The 19,484-nt window shown below is 40.3% G+C and overlaps 1 protein-coding gene across 4 annotated transcripts in view; it reads left to right on the top strand.

Moving 5' to 3' along the window:
- The window catches only part of spag17 (sperm associated antigen 17), a 268,746-nt gene that overhangs the window by 28,387 nt on the left and 220,875 nt on the right, over positions 1 to 19,484 (top strand). For all 4 annotated transcript variants that reach the window (XM_048252172.1, XM_048252171.1, XM_048252170.1 and 1 more), the window contains exon 5: positions 18,896 to 19,064. In XM_048252172.1, coding sequence (XP_048108129.1) covers positions 18,896 to 19,064 — 169 coding nt within the window. The remainder of the gene's footprint in view (positions 1 to 18,895; positions 19,065 to 19,484) is intronic.

The following is a 19,484-nucleotide window of genomic DNA, read 5'->3' as shown; positions in this document are numbered from 1 at the left end:
TTTATAGGAAGATATGTCATTTAATAAATTAATAATATATTATTAAATACCAGGGATGGAAATATTTTGTCCACCTGCCAACTTTTTAACCAGCCACTAGAGAAACGGTATGAAAATGTGATATCATGATTATAGTAACCAAAATGATCACGGTTATCGGCATTATTGTGATACGATTAAAATGTGCTGAATTTTGCCCTAAACCTACCACCTGTCAACAAAACTAACCACATTCGTATGACATAGTGTCTTGTCATAAAAGCGGTGTGGCTCCTTTAACCCGTTTACTGCCAACGGTGCATATATGCGCCCACAATGAGTGTTCTAGAATGCCAAGGGTGCATATGTGCGCCCAAGGAGCATCATCATTGCCGCGATAACATGTAGCCAATTAAAACATCGTTACTGTGCTGTTGCTATGTTGATATGATAGTAAACATGTTCCAGACAGATCACGATTGGTTAATATTTCACAAATATGCTAATTACGTCATTCACAAACTTCAAGAAACAAATTAGCATCAGCTAAATATCAAGCTATCTAGCTAGCACATAGAGAGAGTTTGTGATTGCGGTACTGTGAATTTATGACCATGGAGGAGAGTTTTAATTTCAACTGGGACAGTGACAGCGATGAGGAGTTTTTCGGATTTGGAGAGGAGGACTTGGAGGGGGTCCTGTGTGGTCTAGGGGAGGACGAGGAGGGAGTCGAAGAAGGAGGAGCGGCCGGCGACTTCACTGAGGCCGGCGACTTCACTGACTGTGGTGAGGGAGACACCCCGATGGGAGGATCCCTTTTGTACACACCAACCCACGACCTGGTCCGCAGAGAGTTTGGGATTGTAGTGATCCATACCTTTTTTTTAAAGCCTTTTTCAGCGATTGTGCTGTTGATCTCATGGTGGCTGAGACAAACCGCTATGCTGAGGCGTTAGCTTCCACCGAGCTAGCGAGTCACTCACGTTTACGAGATGGAGGCGTTTTTGGCCATTCAGATCAGCATGGGTCTGACTAGAAAGCCTCAAATCTGGATTACTGGAGCACCCAAAATTCACTGGGCTTGACACCAAATTTCGCTCGTGTAATGACACGCAACCGCTTTCAGCTCTTGTCCTCCTGCATCCACTTCAATGACAACTCTCTGAGGTTGGAGAGAGGTCAGCCGGGTTATGATCCACTTTTTAAAAATCGCCCACTTATGGATCTAGTCCTGAAGAGTTTTCAGAGCGAGTACTACCCCCACGAACACCTGTCCATTGACGAGTCCATGGTTTCATTTCGTGGAAGGGTGTTTTTTCGTCAGTACGTGCCAAATAAAAGACACCGGTTTGGTCTGAAGAATTTTGTCCTGTCAGACGCGACAAGTAATTACACATACCTGTGGCACGTTTATACTGGAGGGGCCTTCAACTACGATCGCTGTCTGGGTATTGGCCATAGTTCAGTTGTTGGCTTGCTAAGGGAAGCCAAGCTTTTGGGGAAAGGACACACTCTGTATACTGACAGCTACTACACCTCACCCGCTCTTTTCCAAGAGCTCCACCGGCAAAACACCGGCGCGTGTGGAACTGTTCGTGTGAACAGGAAAGGTATGCCCCTTCAACTCCATGGTCTGAAACTGCGGCCTTCAGATCCCCCTGTGTTTTTTGAAAAACGTCCTTTTTCGTGATGCTGGTACAGTCTTTTCGTGATGCTGGTACAGTCACCGTCCTCTCCACAGTGCACGATAATCTCGTTATCACCAAACGAGTGCGTAGCAAAGGGCCTGATGGCTACAGAACTTTGCGCAAGCCAAAGAGCGTGGAGGACTACAACCGCTTCATGGGAGGTGTAGATCGCGGAGACCAGCTATGCTCCTATTACAGCTACCAACACCGTGCAATGAAGTGGTACCATCGGTTGTTCCATCATATCTGAGAGGTCGCACTTGTGAATGCCTACATCTTGCACAAAGAAAGTGGCAATACAATGCAGTCGGCTGGATTCCGCGAGCTTGTGGTGAAGGGGCTACTGAGACGGAGGCAAATTGAGCTCACTCCTCCTCCCAGGCCAAACAGCACACCGTTAGTGCCCGTGCGTCTCACTGGTCGACACTTTCTCGGACAACACGAGAAATCGCGTCCGGACTGCAAAGTTTGTTCCACGCGGAAGCGCAGTCCAGATGACGCACGAAGAGGGAGGAAGCAGACACCTTTCTTCTGCAAGACCTGTCCAGACCACCCTGCACTGTGCCCCACTGACTGCTTTGAGATGTACCATACAAAGCTTGTGTACAAACACTGGTGAGATGTTGTTTGCTTATTATAGTAGGCTATCTAGTATGCGTATCTGCTAGTATCTGGTAAATTACATTAATTTTAAAATGCACATGTTGATATGCATTTTCCTTGTTTCATACAACGTAATAATTACTACTATTGCTTATATAAAAGTTATTTATGCATGTTAAATTACACTGCTAATAACTATAAATGTAGACATTTGCCAAAATGTTCCATTTTGTTTGAATTTTCTTCTCTAAATATATATTTTTTTTCTTTTACAGAATCCTCCATCTCAGGCATCCACCACTACCAGCCTAGGTCGTCTAGGAGCACTTTCAATCAGTTAAATCAGCCGTTCTTTCAATCAGTTCAAAGGATCAGTTCTTTCAATCAGTTCAAATGATCAGTTCTTTCAATCAGTTCAAATGATCAGGGGCCGGTTCCCCAAAACGTTCTTATCGCTAAGTAGTTCTTAACCTATTCCTTTACCTCTCTCTTAACATTATGGCACGATTCCCGACACGTTAGTACACTAAGTATATCTTCTGTAAGTCACACGTTCGTAAGGTTGGTCTGGACCATTCGTAAGCTCTCTCTTAGCGTTGTTTGAGCTCTCAAGACGCTAGTCGTCGCCACTGTGCAGCAGTCTTTAGAAATCAGCGCAGCGCAGTACAAGTCAAACTATGGTAGGCCGACAGTATGTTGACAATGTTGTGGCTCAACGATGATTTTATGTTATGGACATTTTAAGACTAATAATAGAATATGTTCGCAATGGATGCAGGCCTATTTATGAAGTTTACTGTATTTGGTATCAGAACTAATATGGTGGTAATTAGCCTAGACTATTTAGTAATGTCATTAAAGCTTTCAATTTGGCAATCACTTTTGATAATTAAAAGCTGGCAAAGAATTTGCCTCTAAATGGCTAAGATCTATAAATGGGTAAGCATGGTGGTGTCCAGTAAGCGTCCAACTAGGCCTATGGCAGCGATCCAACGTGTCCTTGCATTAAATCAAAAACGGCGTGTAGTCCATAGTCGCTCCGTAGCTCTTTTTTGTTGCTGTTGCACAAGTTATTCCGAAAGCTGGAAAACGGTGTCATCTTGTGCAAGCTCACCTCGTCCAGCAAAACTTCAAGTTCCTCTGACGAGAAGCTTGGTGCCCTTTTTTTACGTTGCTTCCCCACCCTACTGTATCTAAATGTCTCTCTGTTCATTGTAGATAGGTTGTTTTTTATTGAAAACATTAACCAATGGCAATCATTTTTTTCATTTGAACCTTGAATTTCCCCTGGGGATCAATAAAGTATCTATCTATCTATCTATCTATCTATCTATCTATCTATCAATACCGCATTAAACAGAAGTAACTGCAGCTGCTTGCCAATCAATTATAATTGTAAGGTACCTTACCATTAATATAAAAGTGTATTACATAATTTTAAGAAGTTGTTAAATCCATGTCAAGAAGCGGCACAAGTGGCATAAAGGGATAAGGAGGGTGGATGATTAGCGAGGGATAGGCCTACCCGGTTAGTCTACCCGTCACAACATATCGTGTGAACATATTACTGACAATTTGATAATTTAGTTAATAGTTTATATTTTACTGATAACTTAAACTATGTTAAAATAAATGTTGAATATAAATAAATAAATAAATAAATAAATGAACATAAACAACTTTGGTAAGATATATCTTTTGAGTCTTCTTAGCGCGCTAAGAGTGAGCGTTATCGGGGAACCGGCCCCAGTTTTTTCAATCAGTTCAAATGATTAGTTCTTCCAATCAGTTACTGTTCATTTTTAGAAATCTATACAAAACTTGAACTGATATTTACTGTTTGTTTGTTCAAATCTCTACCAGTGTGGAGGTTTTACTGTTAATTTTTAGAAATACAAAACTTGAACTGATATTTATTGTTTGTTTGTTCAAATCTCTACCAGTATGGAGGTTGTACTGTTCATTTTTAGAAATCTATACAAAACTTGAACTGATGTTTATTGTTTGTTTGTTCAAATCTCTACCAGTGTAGAGGTTTTATTGTTCATTTTTAGAAATTCATACAAAACTTGAACTGATATTTATTGTTTGTTCAAATCTCTACCAGTGTAGAGGTTTTACTGTTCATTTTTAGAAATCTATACAAAACTTGAACTGGCTAGTAGCTGGCTAGCAAGTAGCTGGCTAGTAGTACACTAGTTTCCAAAAGATGTTCAGAGTTCTTTTTTGTTCACTTCAACAGTTATTACATGTAGCTGTATACTCAAATGAAACATGGATCTAATCCAATGTGTTTTCAAAGGCAAAATAGGAAATTAATCACAGAGAACATGAGTATTGTGGCCACATATAGGTTGCTCCTCGGGCACAACACTGGTCTCTGCTCTTAGTGTGCTCACAAGAACTTAACCTATGTCAGTCCTACTGTTTGCAGATGTTAAAAAAACACCCCAGCAGGTGGACATTTTTTCTTTTATGATCTGCAAATTGTCATGTGCAAAGTATCTTGGTTTGTCACCAATACCACCAATAGTATATATACTGTGAATTAGTGAAACACACTCAGCACACAGTGAACACACAGTGAGGTGAAGCACACACCTTGCTCAAGGGCACTTCAGTCGTTCCTACTGGTCAGGGTTCGAACCGGCAACCCTCTGGTTAGTTTGAAGCGCTAACCAGTAGGCCACGGCTGCCCCTCAATTAGCAAAAAGAACTTATCATTCATATTTATTGTTCAATATTACTACAGGGGTGTTTATGTTTAGTCATTCTAAACCTTTCTGGACCTGAATTTAATTGCAAAGGAACAGCATAAATAATGACATGCATGGTACTACATGATTAACATGTCACTGTTTGTTAGACTACCTGATTTATCTGAATTGAAACCGCCTACCGTTTGTCACGTTGTATGTTATAAGTTTGCTACTCAATCATTTTGTAATGATGTTATGAGATGTGTGCATATTTAAAGTATGTAATAATATATTATTAATTGATTAAATTACATATCTTCCTATGAATATTATTGTGTGTGTTTTTGAGGTGATAATTCATTAGTACATATTACAAATTGTATTGTGCAACTGCTGTTTGTAATGACAACAATGACATACACAATGTTTTTTGGAGCCCTAAATAGAGGCAGTGGTGGAACATCCTTTGTTATTTGACTGTAGCTATCAAAAAGTAGTGTAAAACCAGAAAACAGGTACTTTATACACAGTTTGACAATATCCAGCAGATTTTTGGGGGATTTAGAATGTTGTTCTGGCAGTGAGGGGGTGCAGTATTCTAGAATTCCGTGGCAGTTAAAGAGTCTTATTCCATGGGCCAATTTCTGCCTCAATCATATATTTTCTTTTAGTCCTGTGGCATCAAGAAACATCAGAGACACAAAACACAAACACTGGAATACTGGCACAACTCTAAGGATTCAGGAAATATTATGTCATTCTGAGCCTTATATTAGATGTCAGAAGACAGTTTTATGAAACTAAGACCAAATATGATAAATGATTAAATGTTCTCACCATCTTTCTTTCTGGACACCATAAACACCATCTTTATTCCTTTATTCATTTGAACCAATTTAACAGTGAACAATTCATATGTTCAGTTGTGTGGATTTTGTATATAGTTTATTAAGTTAGTTTAGAATTTAGAACATACAGTGGGCTCCATCTTCCACTCCAGCGCAATTGACTTTGCGCAAATCGCTTTGTGGGCGGATCTTGGGCACTGTTGCTATTTTACCGGCGGGATAATGACTGTTGCGGTCTGTAGTAGCTACATTACTCATGGGTGTGGTTTGGCCGTAACGTGCAATAAACCAATCAGAGCGTCATCTCACATTCCCTTTAACAACAGGCACGCTTGTTTTATAGCGGATTGCTATTATGATGGCGGATTTGCCAGGCGCAGCCAGGAACAGTACACAGTGCTCTAGTCAGTTGGGAACAGTTTGCTATTGATTTTTCCTCTTGACAAAATGTAATACAGAAATGTCACTTTCCGATGTTTTGGGATCACTCTCACTGAATCACGAGGTTATGAATGTATGGCGATATTTTTGCAATGTAATCTAACATTATCTCACTATAGACAATGCAGATCTTCTGTCAGATAAGCTCTCCTCTCCCGTGCTGCTGCTGGGGCATTTGGGTTAAATGGCATTGGCATGCAGTTCAACATCACGTCTTATTAAGTCCTCTAATATTTCCTAATTGATGTCATCAACACATCCGTGATTCGTGGAAATGTGTACGCTAGATTTATACCTATTTTTTCACATCGGACACCACACTGATTTCCCTCGTGTAGCAATATTTGTCCTTGTAATTATGTATGGTTTGGAGAAATGGGAACTGTGTCGTATAGATGAGAGGAGCAAAGTGCATTGCGCAACACAGGCGCTCAAGCAAGCGCTCCTGCAGGTGTAAGCTACAGCTGTACCTTACCATCAGGCAACTCAACAACGAGAAACAGTTTCCAAGTTGACCTAACTTTCCAACTCTGCACAGTATCCCATTAACTGCATGACAGTAGGCTATTCACAATATTTTATGTAAAGTAGAGTTTGTAAACACGTTATCATCAACTTAATGCACGCACAACTTTTGTTTGAGCAGGAGAGAGAATAATAATGAATGGACGCAACTACAGAAATTGTAGCCAAGGCTACTTGCTGCTTTCTTTTACTATCTATGGTTGCTGGTTAACAGCACATAATAAGCTGATTTAAGCTAATTCACAAACTCAAGACTTCAAGGCCATCATGGATATAAAACGTTTTTTGAAAACAACAAAAGGATGGAGGGAACATAGCAAAGCTTGGAGTTATTTCAGATGGGCTACAACAAGGTAGGCGAAATTGTGGTGCTTGTCAAAACCTTAGCGCAGCTGGAATAATGCTTATAGGCTGGTGTTAAAGCGCACACGATGTTTAAAGCCATACACAACGGTAAATTGGAACAAAACTAAAGGTAACTTTAGCCTTTATAGGGCTGTATAAAGTTGTCCAAATTAATAGGTCGTAATTAGGCGTTGTGTTGTAAAGATATTGCATGTAGATGTACATAGGCTACTAAATTTTTAGTTGACCAATGCACGAACAAAACCGGGAAACGGACAAATATTATCAAGGCTTTGAATGTTTCCATCTGTGCACAGGGTGTCTGTAGATCGGTGTGCATAGCATTCATTCCTGCAGGCCTGTGGCCATGCATGCGCCCTTAAAATAGCATCTGAATTTGCACCACTGACTTTAGACCAGGAGGTTCCTGGTCTGTGGCGGAATTGTTTTCTGAAACTGCAAAATATCAACAGTCCCTGCGCCGGAACACGCCCCCTCTTTTTGCTGAAACGCCTCCGTGGGCGCACATGAACCTGTGGAGGGAAAATTCCAATATGCGCTGACTGCAAAATAGGAAAGACAAAAGCGTGAGTATACAAAGTCAATTGTGTTGAAGTGCAAGATAGAGCCCAGTGTATGTCTATTGTATTTCTCTGTAGACCACACCGACCCAGACCATAGGTAAAGGCCAAATATATATATATATAACTGATACATGCTTGTTTGTGCATAATCATAATGCAAGTAGTAGTAGGGGTTCTGTATTTCTGTTTAGGAAATCAAAAGTATCAAAAGTACTAACTTTTCATTAAATAAACAGTTAATGTACATGTTGAGACATTAGTTAAGATACATTTTAATTTATGGTTTCTGATTATAAGTTTCTAGTTAATCAAAATGATCATGGCAACCAGTGTTGTATACGCAAGTATACTTGGCCTATAAACCTGATTTACATTTACATTGTACCAACACGCCACTCAGCTCCTAGTACAGACTTTGGTTATATCACATCTTGAATACTGCAACGCTCTCCTCACGGGCCTTCCAGCTTGTGTGGTGAAACTACCCCTCTCTATCTTCAAAAAACTCTTGAAGACACAACGCTTCTAATACCTCCTCTCTTAGCACTTCTGACAACCTCACACACCTAATACGCACTTACCACACTCTTCCCCCTCTTCTTTCCTCCCACTCCTCTTCTCTATCTACTCTTCTACCACTTCTCCTCCTCCATACTTCTAGTAGTACTTAATATGTAGGCACTCCTATCCTCTAGTTCTAGTATTGACATACAGTGATAACTAGGCCTACAGACTAAGCTAGATTGGGAATTGTTTAGAGGAGCAGTTTTAACGTCCTAATATGGACTATGCTGACCTACAGACACTCACCGGCAGCAGAGCCATAGAAATAAATAAACGGCTCTGACGGCAGTATCTTTGCATTGCACCATGGGATGTCATTTTTAAATAATGCCGGTCAACATTGCATTTTATTATTATTGTTGTTATGTGTTGTCTGTTTTTTTATATGAACATAAAAAATGCGTTGGTCTCGAGGACTCGGTCTGAAATTACGAGTCCTTCTCCTCCCACTGTGGTCCGAGACCGAGTCAAGACCGAGTCTTTGAAGGAACGAGTCCGAGACGAGACCGAGAAAGCAGAAATTGGTCTCGAGACCGGACTCGAGTACTACATCACTAGCGTATACCCTCAGGATCTGATCTAACATGACATGAGACATGTTCCACCCTCCTCATTAGTATGCTGCCCACGCATAATACCGTAAAACTCCAAATAATAGCCCGGGCTTTTATTTTCCCAAATTGCCAAACTGCACCGGCTAGTATTAGAGACAGGCGTCTATATGAGACAGGCCGTTAATTCCCTTTACACAAAACTTTTCCTCTGCAAAGATGGAAAATATTATCAAATTAATTATTTTAAACACACTGAATGTCTATCTATATGACTAGGCTATCTGATGACAATTACGGATCATCATTCATTTAGTGTTGAGATGTTGTTCATGTTGTAAGATCCAAATAGCAGGGATAGCCAGAACAGATGAAACACGTTTTAGTTAAACGTAATTTACAAATAGATCGTATCACACTGAAAGCTCATATTTTGTCACAAGCAAATAGCCTATATCGGTCCTTTGTCAAATACAGTTGCATTATCAGCCCTGACCAAAACCGTTCAGGAATTATTTATGCAAAAGTGGAACGTGCTTAATGTTTCATTCTCCCTCCTTTTCGGCACGAATGAAACAGCATGAGAGAGCATGAACCATATTGTTTCTCCCGTTTTGTATTTGCCAAATTTGACAACAGTCTACATTTCAAATCATAGCCTACTTCCAGGCACGCGGAAACATATTTTTGACCAGGGGTGCTGAATAATAAAATAATCATGGATGTCCGACGATTTCTCCCCCAGCATATGATTTGAATTTAGACAGCTAAATACGCCATTTTAGCGCCGTGTATGAGTAGGTCTAATAGTGAGAAGTTTTATAATGCCCTGGGCAGCCACATTCCACTGCAACTATGCGCAGCACTTGCCACTCCGACTCATCAATAAAAACTGCGCGCGCACACACCAGTCCCATAGAAGCGCACTTGACTTTACATCATTAACTTATTTCAGTATATAGCCAGAGAATGTCCGTAGACGTGCTCTGATATAGCCTAGTCCAAGGTAAATTCCTTTTCTGACTTCTTTCTCTTTATCGCCATGGCATTTAGAATAAGGAATAACGTTCGCGAACCCTTCTGGTTTTGTTGCCAGCATAAAAACAAGCTTCCCATCGGCCTATCTGCAAATTTTAAACACAAGGGATGAATTGAACGATGATGAAGTCGGACATATAGGCATAGTTCATATTGAAAAAAAGTTGGAACTCTAGCTTTTCCCCACCGCAGTCTTTTAATGCCATCTAATCATAATGTGCGCAGTCTGCACCATACTTAAGCCCAAATCACACCCAAGATTCGCGACGAGATGAGCTGCAACATTCTATTAACCAGCAACTTGATGCAACATTCTAAAACCTTGCAACTGTGACCAGACATGGTGAATGCTTTGCGACGGCTTGCAATGATGTGCAACATCTAATTTACACTGTAACCTCCTTTCTGTAACGGTTTCGTGTCATTGCGAATCTTTGGTGTGAATTGGGCTTTAAACAGACGATCTGACAGGTTTTAGAAGATTAAATACAACCCGAAATTAAAAAACAGACCAGGCCTCTACTGGAGACCGGCCTTTAACCCAAACCTGTAGCCACGCCAGGCGTTTAAAAGAGACAGGCGTCTCTTTGGGACTCGGCTATTATTTGAAGTTTTACGGTACATTGGGTATTTGTAAATAGAGTATATGGCTGATAACTTTTTGGTCTGTACCATGAAGGGAAAACTCATTCAACCATACAGTATAAACATGTATTTTCTGAAAGTTTATAAATTTCGGATGTAATCTAACATAGGTTAGGACATTTCTCACTTTCCTCTTTACTTTGCTGCCCCTTCATAATACATAAGGTATGAGTAAATCGGGTATTTGGCTGATATTTTTGGGTCTGGCCTTTAAGAGAAAACTAGTTGAAATGGGTATTTTGATTACTTTCAGTCGGGTTTTCGGGGAAAATCACAGCACTGAAACAGCTCTCATCAAGGTTTTCAATGACATACGTCTCAATACAGATTCAGGTAAAACATCAGTCCTAGTGCTACTGGACCTTAGTGCAGCATTTGACACTGTTGATCACAATATTTTATTACACAGACTAGAACACTGGGTTGGATTTACAGGCATAGTTATCAACTGGCTGAAACCATATCTACATATTTGTTGCCATTGGAAACTGTACCTTAACACCAATGTCCTTGACCTGTGGTGTTCCCCAGGGGTCGATCTTGGGGCCACTATTATTCAACCTCTATATGCTCCAACTTGGACAAATCATCCAAAATAATTTGATTTCATATCATAGCTATGCAGATGACACAAATTTACTTAGCTCTGTCACCAAACGACTATAGTCCCCTTGAATCTCTGTGTCAGTGTATAGAACAAATCAACACCTGGATGTCTCAAAACTTTCTTCAGCTGAACAAAGAAGAAAGAAAGAAAAAGGTAAAAAGGAGGAAAGATTTAGGGTTGCCACTGTCCTTGACATAAAAGGGTTGAAAGCAAAGGATACTGTTAAAAATCTTGGTGTATTAATTGACAGTGATCTAAATTTCAACAGCCACTTGAAAGCGATAACTAAATCAGCTTTTTACCACTTAAGAAATGTTGCCAAACTTAGAGGGCTGATGTCAAAAGATGATTTAGAAAAACTCATTCATGCATTTATCTCCAACAGGGTTGATTACTGCAATGGACTTTTCACAGGCCTTCCTAAAAAGACTATCAAACAGCTTCAGGTGATAAAAATGCAGCAGCTAGGGTTCTCTAAACTAAAAGAACTGACCACATTACTCCAATTCTTAAAGCGATGGTTTGTAGTAGGGCTGGGATAAACGATTATTATGACCGCCGCTAGCGAAGCGGTCATATAGGGATTGTCAAAGTTTTTTTTTTTTTTTTTTCCCGTCATCTACTTCCTGAATTTTTGGTCAGCGATACCCGGGACACCGAACCACCGGGACACATGAAATTTGGTGGGTATGTAGCCCCACTAGACTTTTACGGAAAAATTTCGTTTCGTCCCCGGGGTCCACTCCCCCCGTGCTGGGCCCCCCGAACCGCAAAAAAAGCAGTTTTTCCTAAATAACTACCTGAACCGTGGCACCGAGGATGAAGAATCTTTTATGGTATGTTGGTCTCAAGGGCCCACATCAATCTGGCCCATAATCACTCATTTGTGATTTGCACCCCCCCGGTAAAAAATGAAAATGCAATATTATTCTGCTTTAATCGCCCCTATCTTCAGTTAAGATGTTCAGAACTGCACCAAATTTTATTTGTATGATTGACCTGACATTCTCTGGGGGTATGCCAAGTTTCGTAGAATTTCATCAATGGGGGGGTCTTAAAAAAAATAGATTATGTGTACATTTAGTGACTACACTCATTGGCCTGTAGATGGCGGTGCACACATATACACTTGCACACACACACAGGCACCCACATACTGTATTAGAACGGCCAATACATAATTACAAATTCAGTAGGATTAAAAGAAAGCCAAAATATATATTCATCATCATCATCATGGCTGCATTTCCAGTATTGGCGATAAGTAGTCGCTTTGTCCACTAGATGGCGATCGTTGCAGTGAGACGTAATTTTGTTGGAAGTTAAACGTGGGTTGGAATAACAATGGACGCTTCCTACAAGGACTATAGTTTACCGCAGAGAACGTCTAATAAGGATAGGATGATGTTCACATGAAATGTAATTCCCATTTCTTCTTGAAGCCGAAATAAATCTGAGGATGTTTATCGGACATGCTTGGTTTTACTGCAGGTAATGTTAATCTTATAATATCAATAAGGACCTAGGTAATGTTACCGTTAGCGTTGGTTGAGTGATGGAGGCCAATTTGATTGATTGCATTTGTAGAAAACTATAAATGCGGTTATACCAAGCAAATTGATAGCAGCACTGTAATTGTATCTTTCGACTGTCATTTGTTGCATGTGCTACAAAAATCATTCTGTGCAATGGAAGATTTACCAACGTTACACCGGTCTGATACAGTTTTGCCTATACATGCGTGAGACTGAGACGCCTGTTTATTTTGTTTTTAAGTGCGTGCAGGGTGTGAGAGGGGAATCGATGTGCTTTGATTCCAGCTTGGTAGTTGTAGTCTGTGAAATTAAAAAGCACGTGTGTGTGAAGTATCCAAACAATGACACCTTCATTTCATTATGGCTGCTTTAGCAACACACCTTAAGCTACTGTGTAGTGGGTCCCATTTAGAAGTGGCTACTTCATTCAAGCTTTCCTTGACTCATGGAGCTGCGTGAATTTTATTACAACTTTTTTCGCCAATGATATGGCAGTTTAAGTCCGCTTGATACTGTAAGGCATGTAAGCCATTGGTTTCCAAAGGAGATTTTATTTGTGTCGCCAGCATAGCCTATTGACAATTTATGTTGTAAATAGGCCTACCTTATAAGCCTACCTGTAGCTTAGGGAAGCTAACAGCTTTCTATTAGGATCTAGTGTGTTAGTTACAGTTTTGTCATAACTCCCTGATGCATTAGAATAGCCAGAGCGTGAACAATATTGGGTGCCTATGGACTAGGCTTGGTGAACCCAGCCTGATCTGCCCGCTATTTATTTTTTGATTTCTTAAAAGATTGAGGTTGGTCTGGTGAAAGCCAGACTAGCCATGGACCTCAGTTACACAATGCAAGGGAACATGAATCAGCCTATATTTGCACGAACAATAACGGACAGCTCTTCAACTTTGGCCCGTTAAAATGTGTATGAACAGTCTAGCGACGCATTTCATCAAGGCCCATTTAGACATGTCAGTTATTTGCACCACTGGTAAGATGTAAAACAGCATTTCGTTTCAGACTACTGTTACTTAATTTGTGCATTAACAATAACGTTTCAGACTACTGTTACTTAATTTGTGCATTGACAATAAAGTATTACATGAACTAAAGATGACTAAAATCTTATGTAGAAGAAGAAACATTCACAAAAAATCCATCCATCCAAAAATGACCTTTGTTTTTGATAGCTGTTGAAAATGGCATGGAACTGACAGAGATGTTTTTGTTTATAAATAAATAAATAAATAACATTATGCTGATGGGTCATTCCACGTCAATTCAACCAGGGCCCACAAGTTCACAAGCCCACAGCGCAAGAACTAAACCATGTAGGAGGCTCAGATTTTGCATGCTGGTACATAAATAGGAATAGTATGTAGCAAAATCGTCACGTTTGGTCTGGATTATCCTGCATGGTCATAGCTGTCCCTCAAAGTTGATACAAATTTTATTGGAGTTTTTGGCTGGGCTCTGTTTAAGCCTTCAGAAGACATTTGTACTCAACATAGGCTCTTGATTTATTTTCCTTACTGAGATAAGTAGAAACACTCTCACAAAAAACAATGAACAGAAAATAAATTCCTTCAGGGTCTGAACAGCAGACCTTAGAAGTCTAAAAAATCATTTTGGTTCTCATTTTCAGAGCTCCTAAACACCTTGTGGGAATATACAAAGATTTTTTAAATATTTTTTTCTTTATTCTCCATGATCTTTTCTTTTTAAAAACACCAATTTGACTTGTCTTATGCAAATCTTTCTTTTTCACTTTCCACCCTGAACATGGGCAAAATGCACCATTGACATCAATATGTTTTGTATAGAGCTACCACAGGTAGGTGACTATATAAAACATATTGATGTCAATGGGGCATTTTGCCCATGTTCAGGGTGGAAAATAAAAAAGAAAGATTTGCATAAGACAAGTCAAATTGGTGTTTTCAAAAAGAAGGGATAACATAGGTACACCTGGTAATTTTTTGAGACCTAAGTGCGTGGGCCCTGGTTGAACTGACGTGGAATGACCCTGATACCTTTTGCTTTTCCCAAATACAATGTAGCCTACAGGCGTAAGTGACCTTTCATCAATCCAGTTGCAATGGATGAACTGTGATTAACTGCCCTACTTGTGATTGTTTAGAGATGTTAAAGGTTTTATAACAATGCTACATCTTCTTTGGCTATTCTACAATCTATTCACCTTTTCAGCACCAGTAGGCTACTCTCTGTGCAGCCGCACACACACACTCAGGCATGCCAAACAAGCATACACAAAAGTTTCAAGAGTGGGGGATGGAGTAAAATATGGAGACAAATTGATTGTGTGTGATTTATTTTCGCGGAACGGATGTACAGGACTGAGCGGCGGTCATATTTTGTACCGCTATGCGGTACATCTAGTTTTTTAAACGATTAATCTAGCGATTATTTTTTCGATGCATCGATTAATCTAACGATTCATTTTTTCAGTCTGATTCGATTTCGATTCGATTTGATTATCGATTATCTCCCCATTAATTCACTAATAGCAACTTATACATGTTTATTTACATATCTGAATGAAAAAACATGAATTCTTTAACATTGCTTAAGATTCCAAAATAAAAGACTATACAAGTGCAAAGTAATGCATTCTTAGTCAGAGGTAGCATTCAATAAAGTTCAGTAGTGTATGTCTAATTGAGTGCCTGTCATTTTAAGACGTTCATGTGGGAATCTTTGCAATTAATTTAATGTCAAAGTCGTCACTGACGCCAGTTATTTGTTTGCAAATTAATAATTATAAATATATTTAGGTTTCTAATTTATATTTACACTTCTAACCGCCATACATCCATGTTTTAAAATGCCAGAGGCAGAAAATAAATTAAAAATCAATTTGCTGCCATGTGCACGTAAGTAAAAGTCATACACCTGCAGATAATAATAAGGTGGTGCGCACTTTTTGACGAGTCAGCTGAGAATATGTAGCCTTTGATTTTCATGGAGGGGGGGGAGGGTCCTTGTTAGTTTACGCAAACCAAACCAAGCAGGCTGATTCTGATTTTGATAATATGATCTGCACAAAAGATAAACTGAATGAAGCCCAAAGATATGAAGGCATATCTGGCAAGTAGTTTGCAAGAAGGAGACATAAAGCGTGAGCATGCCACACTATCCACAGCTGTGGTAGCGGGGGGTAGGAGGATTAGCCTACTGTTAGCGCAGGATTTATATAAAATTCTTCAACAGAAGGCCTGCCGCGAATGCAGGCTTGCCCAAAAAAAAAAGCCTGTGGTTTGCGCAGCCTACAGTAAGTAGGTCTTAGTGAGTTACGAGTCCTCTAGACTTCTTTTCAGCTGTCTCAGAGGTGGAAAGTTGCGTTCGTTGGGGACATGGCCGGATTAACAATTCATAGACCCATGGGAACAAATGTCTGATGGCCCCCCCCTGCCCCCCAGCCAACGTGAATCGGGCGGTCAGTTAATAGGCCTATCGTGAAGATTTGTATTGCCATTTAAGGCACGAGCGTATCTGTGAGGCCAAGCCTCACCAAGTAGCCCGTTTGTTTACAACTAACATTAGGCCTACATTTAATTAAACTGCTTATAGGCTATGCTGAAATAGTTTCAACATTTTGAATATCAGTGTCGGGTGAATTAGGAAATGCCTTATGGCTGAAAGCTGCTTGGGATCCCCCCTGTCAAGCAATAACCATACAAAAAGTTAAAAACAGATGACATGATGCGCGTCACTGACATAATGTGCAAATAATATAGCCTAGATATTCCAATATATTCGAATACATGTGTTTATTTTAAAGGGGATATTCGAACGTCATTTTTGAGCAATTTTGACAGCCCTAGTCCACTGTAGGCTACGCCAATCGTCTATTAACACCTTCCACCTAACTCCGGTGAGTCGGGGTTGCTATAATGCGTGTGAAGTAGCACCATTGAGTAGCCTATGCGAAATAGCCTTAAAATCGTTCCGGTGTTGTGTGCCTTCTGGTTTCTCCACCTACTGGTTTCCTTTATGCGCGTGCATGCTGCAGCAGTTGTCAGACATTCACAAACAAGTTGTTTTAGGCGGTTTGAAGTCGCCATTCATCGCCATGAGCCGGCTACATTACAGCTACTCGGACAAAAGACATGTAAAAAAATATATGTTTTGAAAACTAGCATTAAACTGGATTTGATCCCCAAGAAAAGCAACACACGCCAAGACTCTCCATCCTGATTCCCTACTCTTTGAGCCAACTAATATGTTACACGAATCAATTAACTATTGTAGGCTACCATTAATTAATAACGTAAGCAACACCCAGGTAACATGTTGTCCAGGCTATCTACAACAACTGGTTACCTTGGGCTGCTACAGTCGTCAGTGCACTGTACACAGTAGGCCTATGCTACTCTTTGTGGTTGATAAACTAAAAATAAAAGATGTATTTGGTGATGACGTTTTTGTAGGCCTAGTAGACCTGGTACGAGAAACGATCTACATAGCGCACCAGACCGCGATGTCTTCAAGGGTTGAATGAAGGGAGTGTATTTTTCATTAAGTCAATAAACATTCTTAATTTTCGAATGTCTTTGTCAGGGAACATCTGACTTTTAAAAAACATAGGCCTGGTATTCGCTCAGACAAGGAGTTATAAGATAAAGGCAATACCATTTGTGTCACCTAATGCAGTTCAGTGAATTAGCAAGATACCATCAGAAGGCAACAATCATAAGGCACAGTGCGCGCGCGCGCTCTCTCCCCTGCGCGTAAAGCTGTCTGCGTGTTGTAGGCTAGATTTGCGTGAGTTCTTTCTATCTGCTTTACTTTTGTGAGTTGCGACCACCTAGGCAATGTTATAGACGTTCTATGAGCTACCAGTGTTTAGCTGTGTCACAAAACAATAAGCTTTGTAAGACTACTTTTAAAATGATATTCAGGGCTATATACATTTTAAACATTCGGGGCTGAAGACCCGACAAAGCCTTGCGTTAATTCTTCAGGTGGGAAGTGTCAGGAATTTTCATACGAGAGACGCTCTTATTGGTGGTTAGTATATGAAGTAGGGAATTGACAGCAACATATCCAATCACATTATGAGAGATGCTGAATTTAACATAAACTGCGATGTTTGATTTTAAATAAATGTAAATTTAGCCGGGACTGTAAGCTGGCACACGTGGGTGCTCAATGTTTTCAGTGGGTGCCCGAGAGACGGAGCACCCACGGTATCGGCGCCTATGACGAGCGTATCTCGCGGTTGCATCCATTACAAACAAACATGCAATGTGAACGTCTGGGATTGGGGAGAGCACTAAATGCTCTTCTGAATAAGCACGAAGTCAAGCCTTTAAATGAAAAACACTCTTTAATAATCAAAGAAATAAACGCTAATGAAGTAAACTTGTGACCATCAAAAATAGTTTATCGCCTGTAACTCCGCGATAACAGGGCGTAACAGGAAGGCATTTTATTGAGCAACGGAGGTTAATATGCTCTATATTTTGTTCAAATGATGTCTGTCTATCATCGTTGCACTCGGAGAAAACCAGAATGTTTAATTTGTCCTGCGTTTCTTCTACGGCTGCAAACGGGATTCACTCGCCGTTAACCAAATATTTCTTTATTAGGGCAGGGCAGGCATATTTCTGGCTATTAAATTATTTCTAAACCAGTCTGCTAAAGTCTGTAGTGAAGTCTGTGTAGGGTTTTCCAGCTCCATTTCTTTTTACGAGACACCCTGCTCACTTGAGACCTCTGCCGGTTGTTGCAGCATCGTTGCAGCGTCACTGGAAAAATACAAATTAAAGTCGCGTGATGCCGCGTGATCCCGCGCGCGGACCGCGAGGGAAGCTGGCCAAGTCGAAGCACTGCCCACTGTATGTATTCCGGAGTACCTGTATTCAGTTACTTCCCAACACTGATAACAAACTATTGTCAATTAAGGGATACGTACACCGGCGCCGACATGGCTGCGGTTTTCCATTGTTCCATTCCATTGTTCTCAATACAACTCCACTCACCAGCATCGCACTTTGCCACAGTGGCATGATGTGCGTTGCAAGTGACAGTGAACTCATGTCAGCCCCGGTGTAAAAAAATGCATTAGATAGCATACATATGCAATACATGCAATACATAGAATTCCAATCACATCATCTGATAGCACACACACTAAGGTAATGTTTAGTTCCTGTAGATTTGTGTGCCACCAGCAGTGTTAATTAATGACAACTAATTGATGACATTTGCTGGCTTCTCTAGGCAAATGAAGAAAAGTCAAAAGCCAAAGCATCCAGTTCACCAAGAAAAGATGGTGGCAAAACTGCCAACAAAGCAGAAAAAGGGAAGAAGAATCCAGAGCCAATAGTATCTGTTAAAGACACAAAACTTAGACGACGAGGAGAAGAGGATGATTCACAGAAATACATAGGTTAGTCACCATAAACTGATGGAGCTAAGTAGTACTGTACAGTACTGTAGACCTAGTGAGAAGTAAAATGCTAAACTTGTAACTTCTAAATCAAATACATCTGATGTTTTTACTTTACTTTCACTATATAGATGGTGGGCTGTTATATGTATGGTGGGTTTTTCAGGATGTAAAGGGATGTAATCATGGGTTTTATAAGGGTTTATGCTAGTGCATGGGTTTTCATGTTTTAGAAGAATGAAGTCATGAGTGTCATAAGTCTTAATGCCACTGCATTTGCTGTGAGCAGAGTGAGATCATTGTATCCTGTGTAGGCCAGAGGAGTGGGGTGAGGGAAAAAGTAATGGGGTACCAGGATGAAAGCATCTCCTCCATACATGGTCAAGGGAAGGGGGGTGTTATCAAGCTGGCGAGGAATGG

Source organism: Alosa alosa, chromosome 9, assembly GCF_017589495.1.
Source record: "Alosa alosa isolate M-15738 ecotype Scorff River chromosome 9, AALO_Geno_1.1, whole genome shotgun sequence".
Lineage (NCBI taxonomy): Eukaryota > Metazoa > Chordata > Actinopteri > Clupeiformes > Clupeidae > Alosa > Alosa alosa.
Note: the sequence above shows the minus strand (reverse complement) of the source record. Positions and strands in the feature narration are given on the sequence as shown.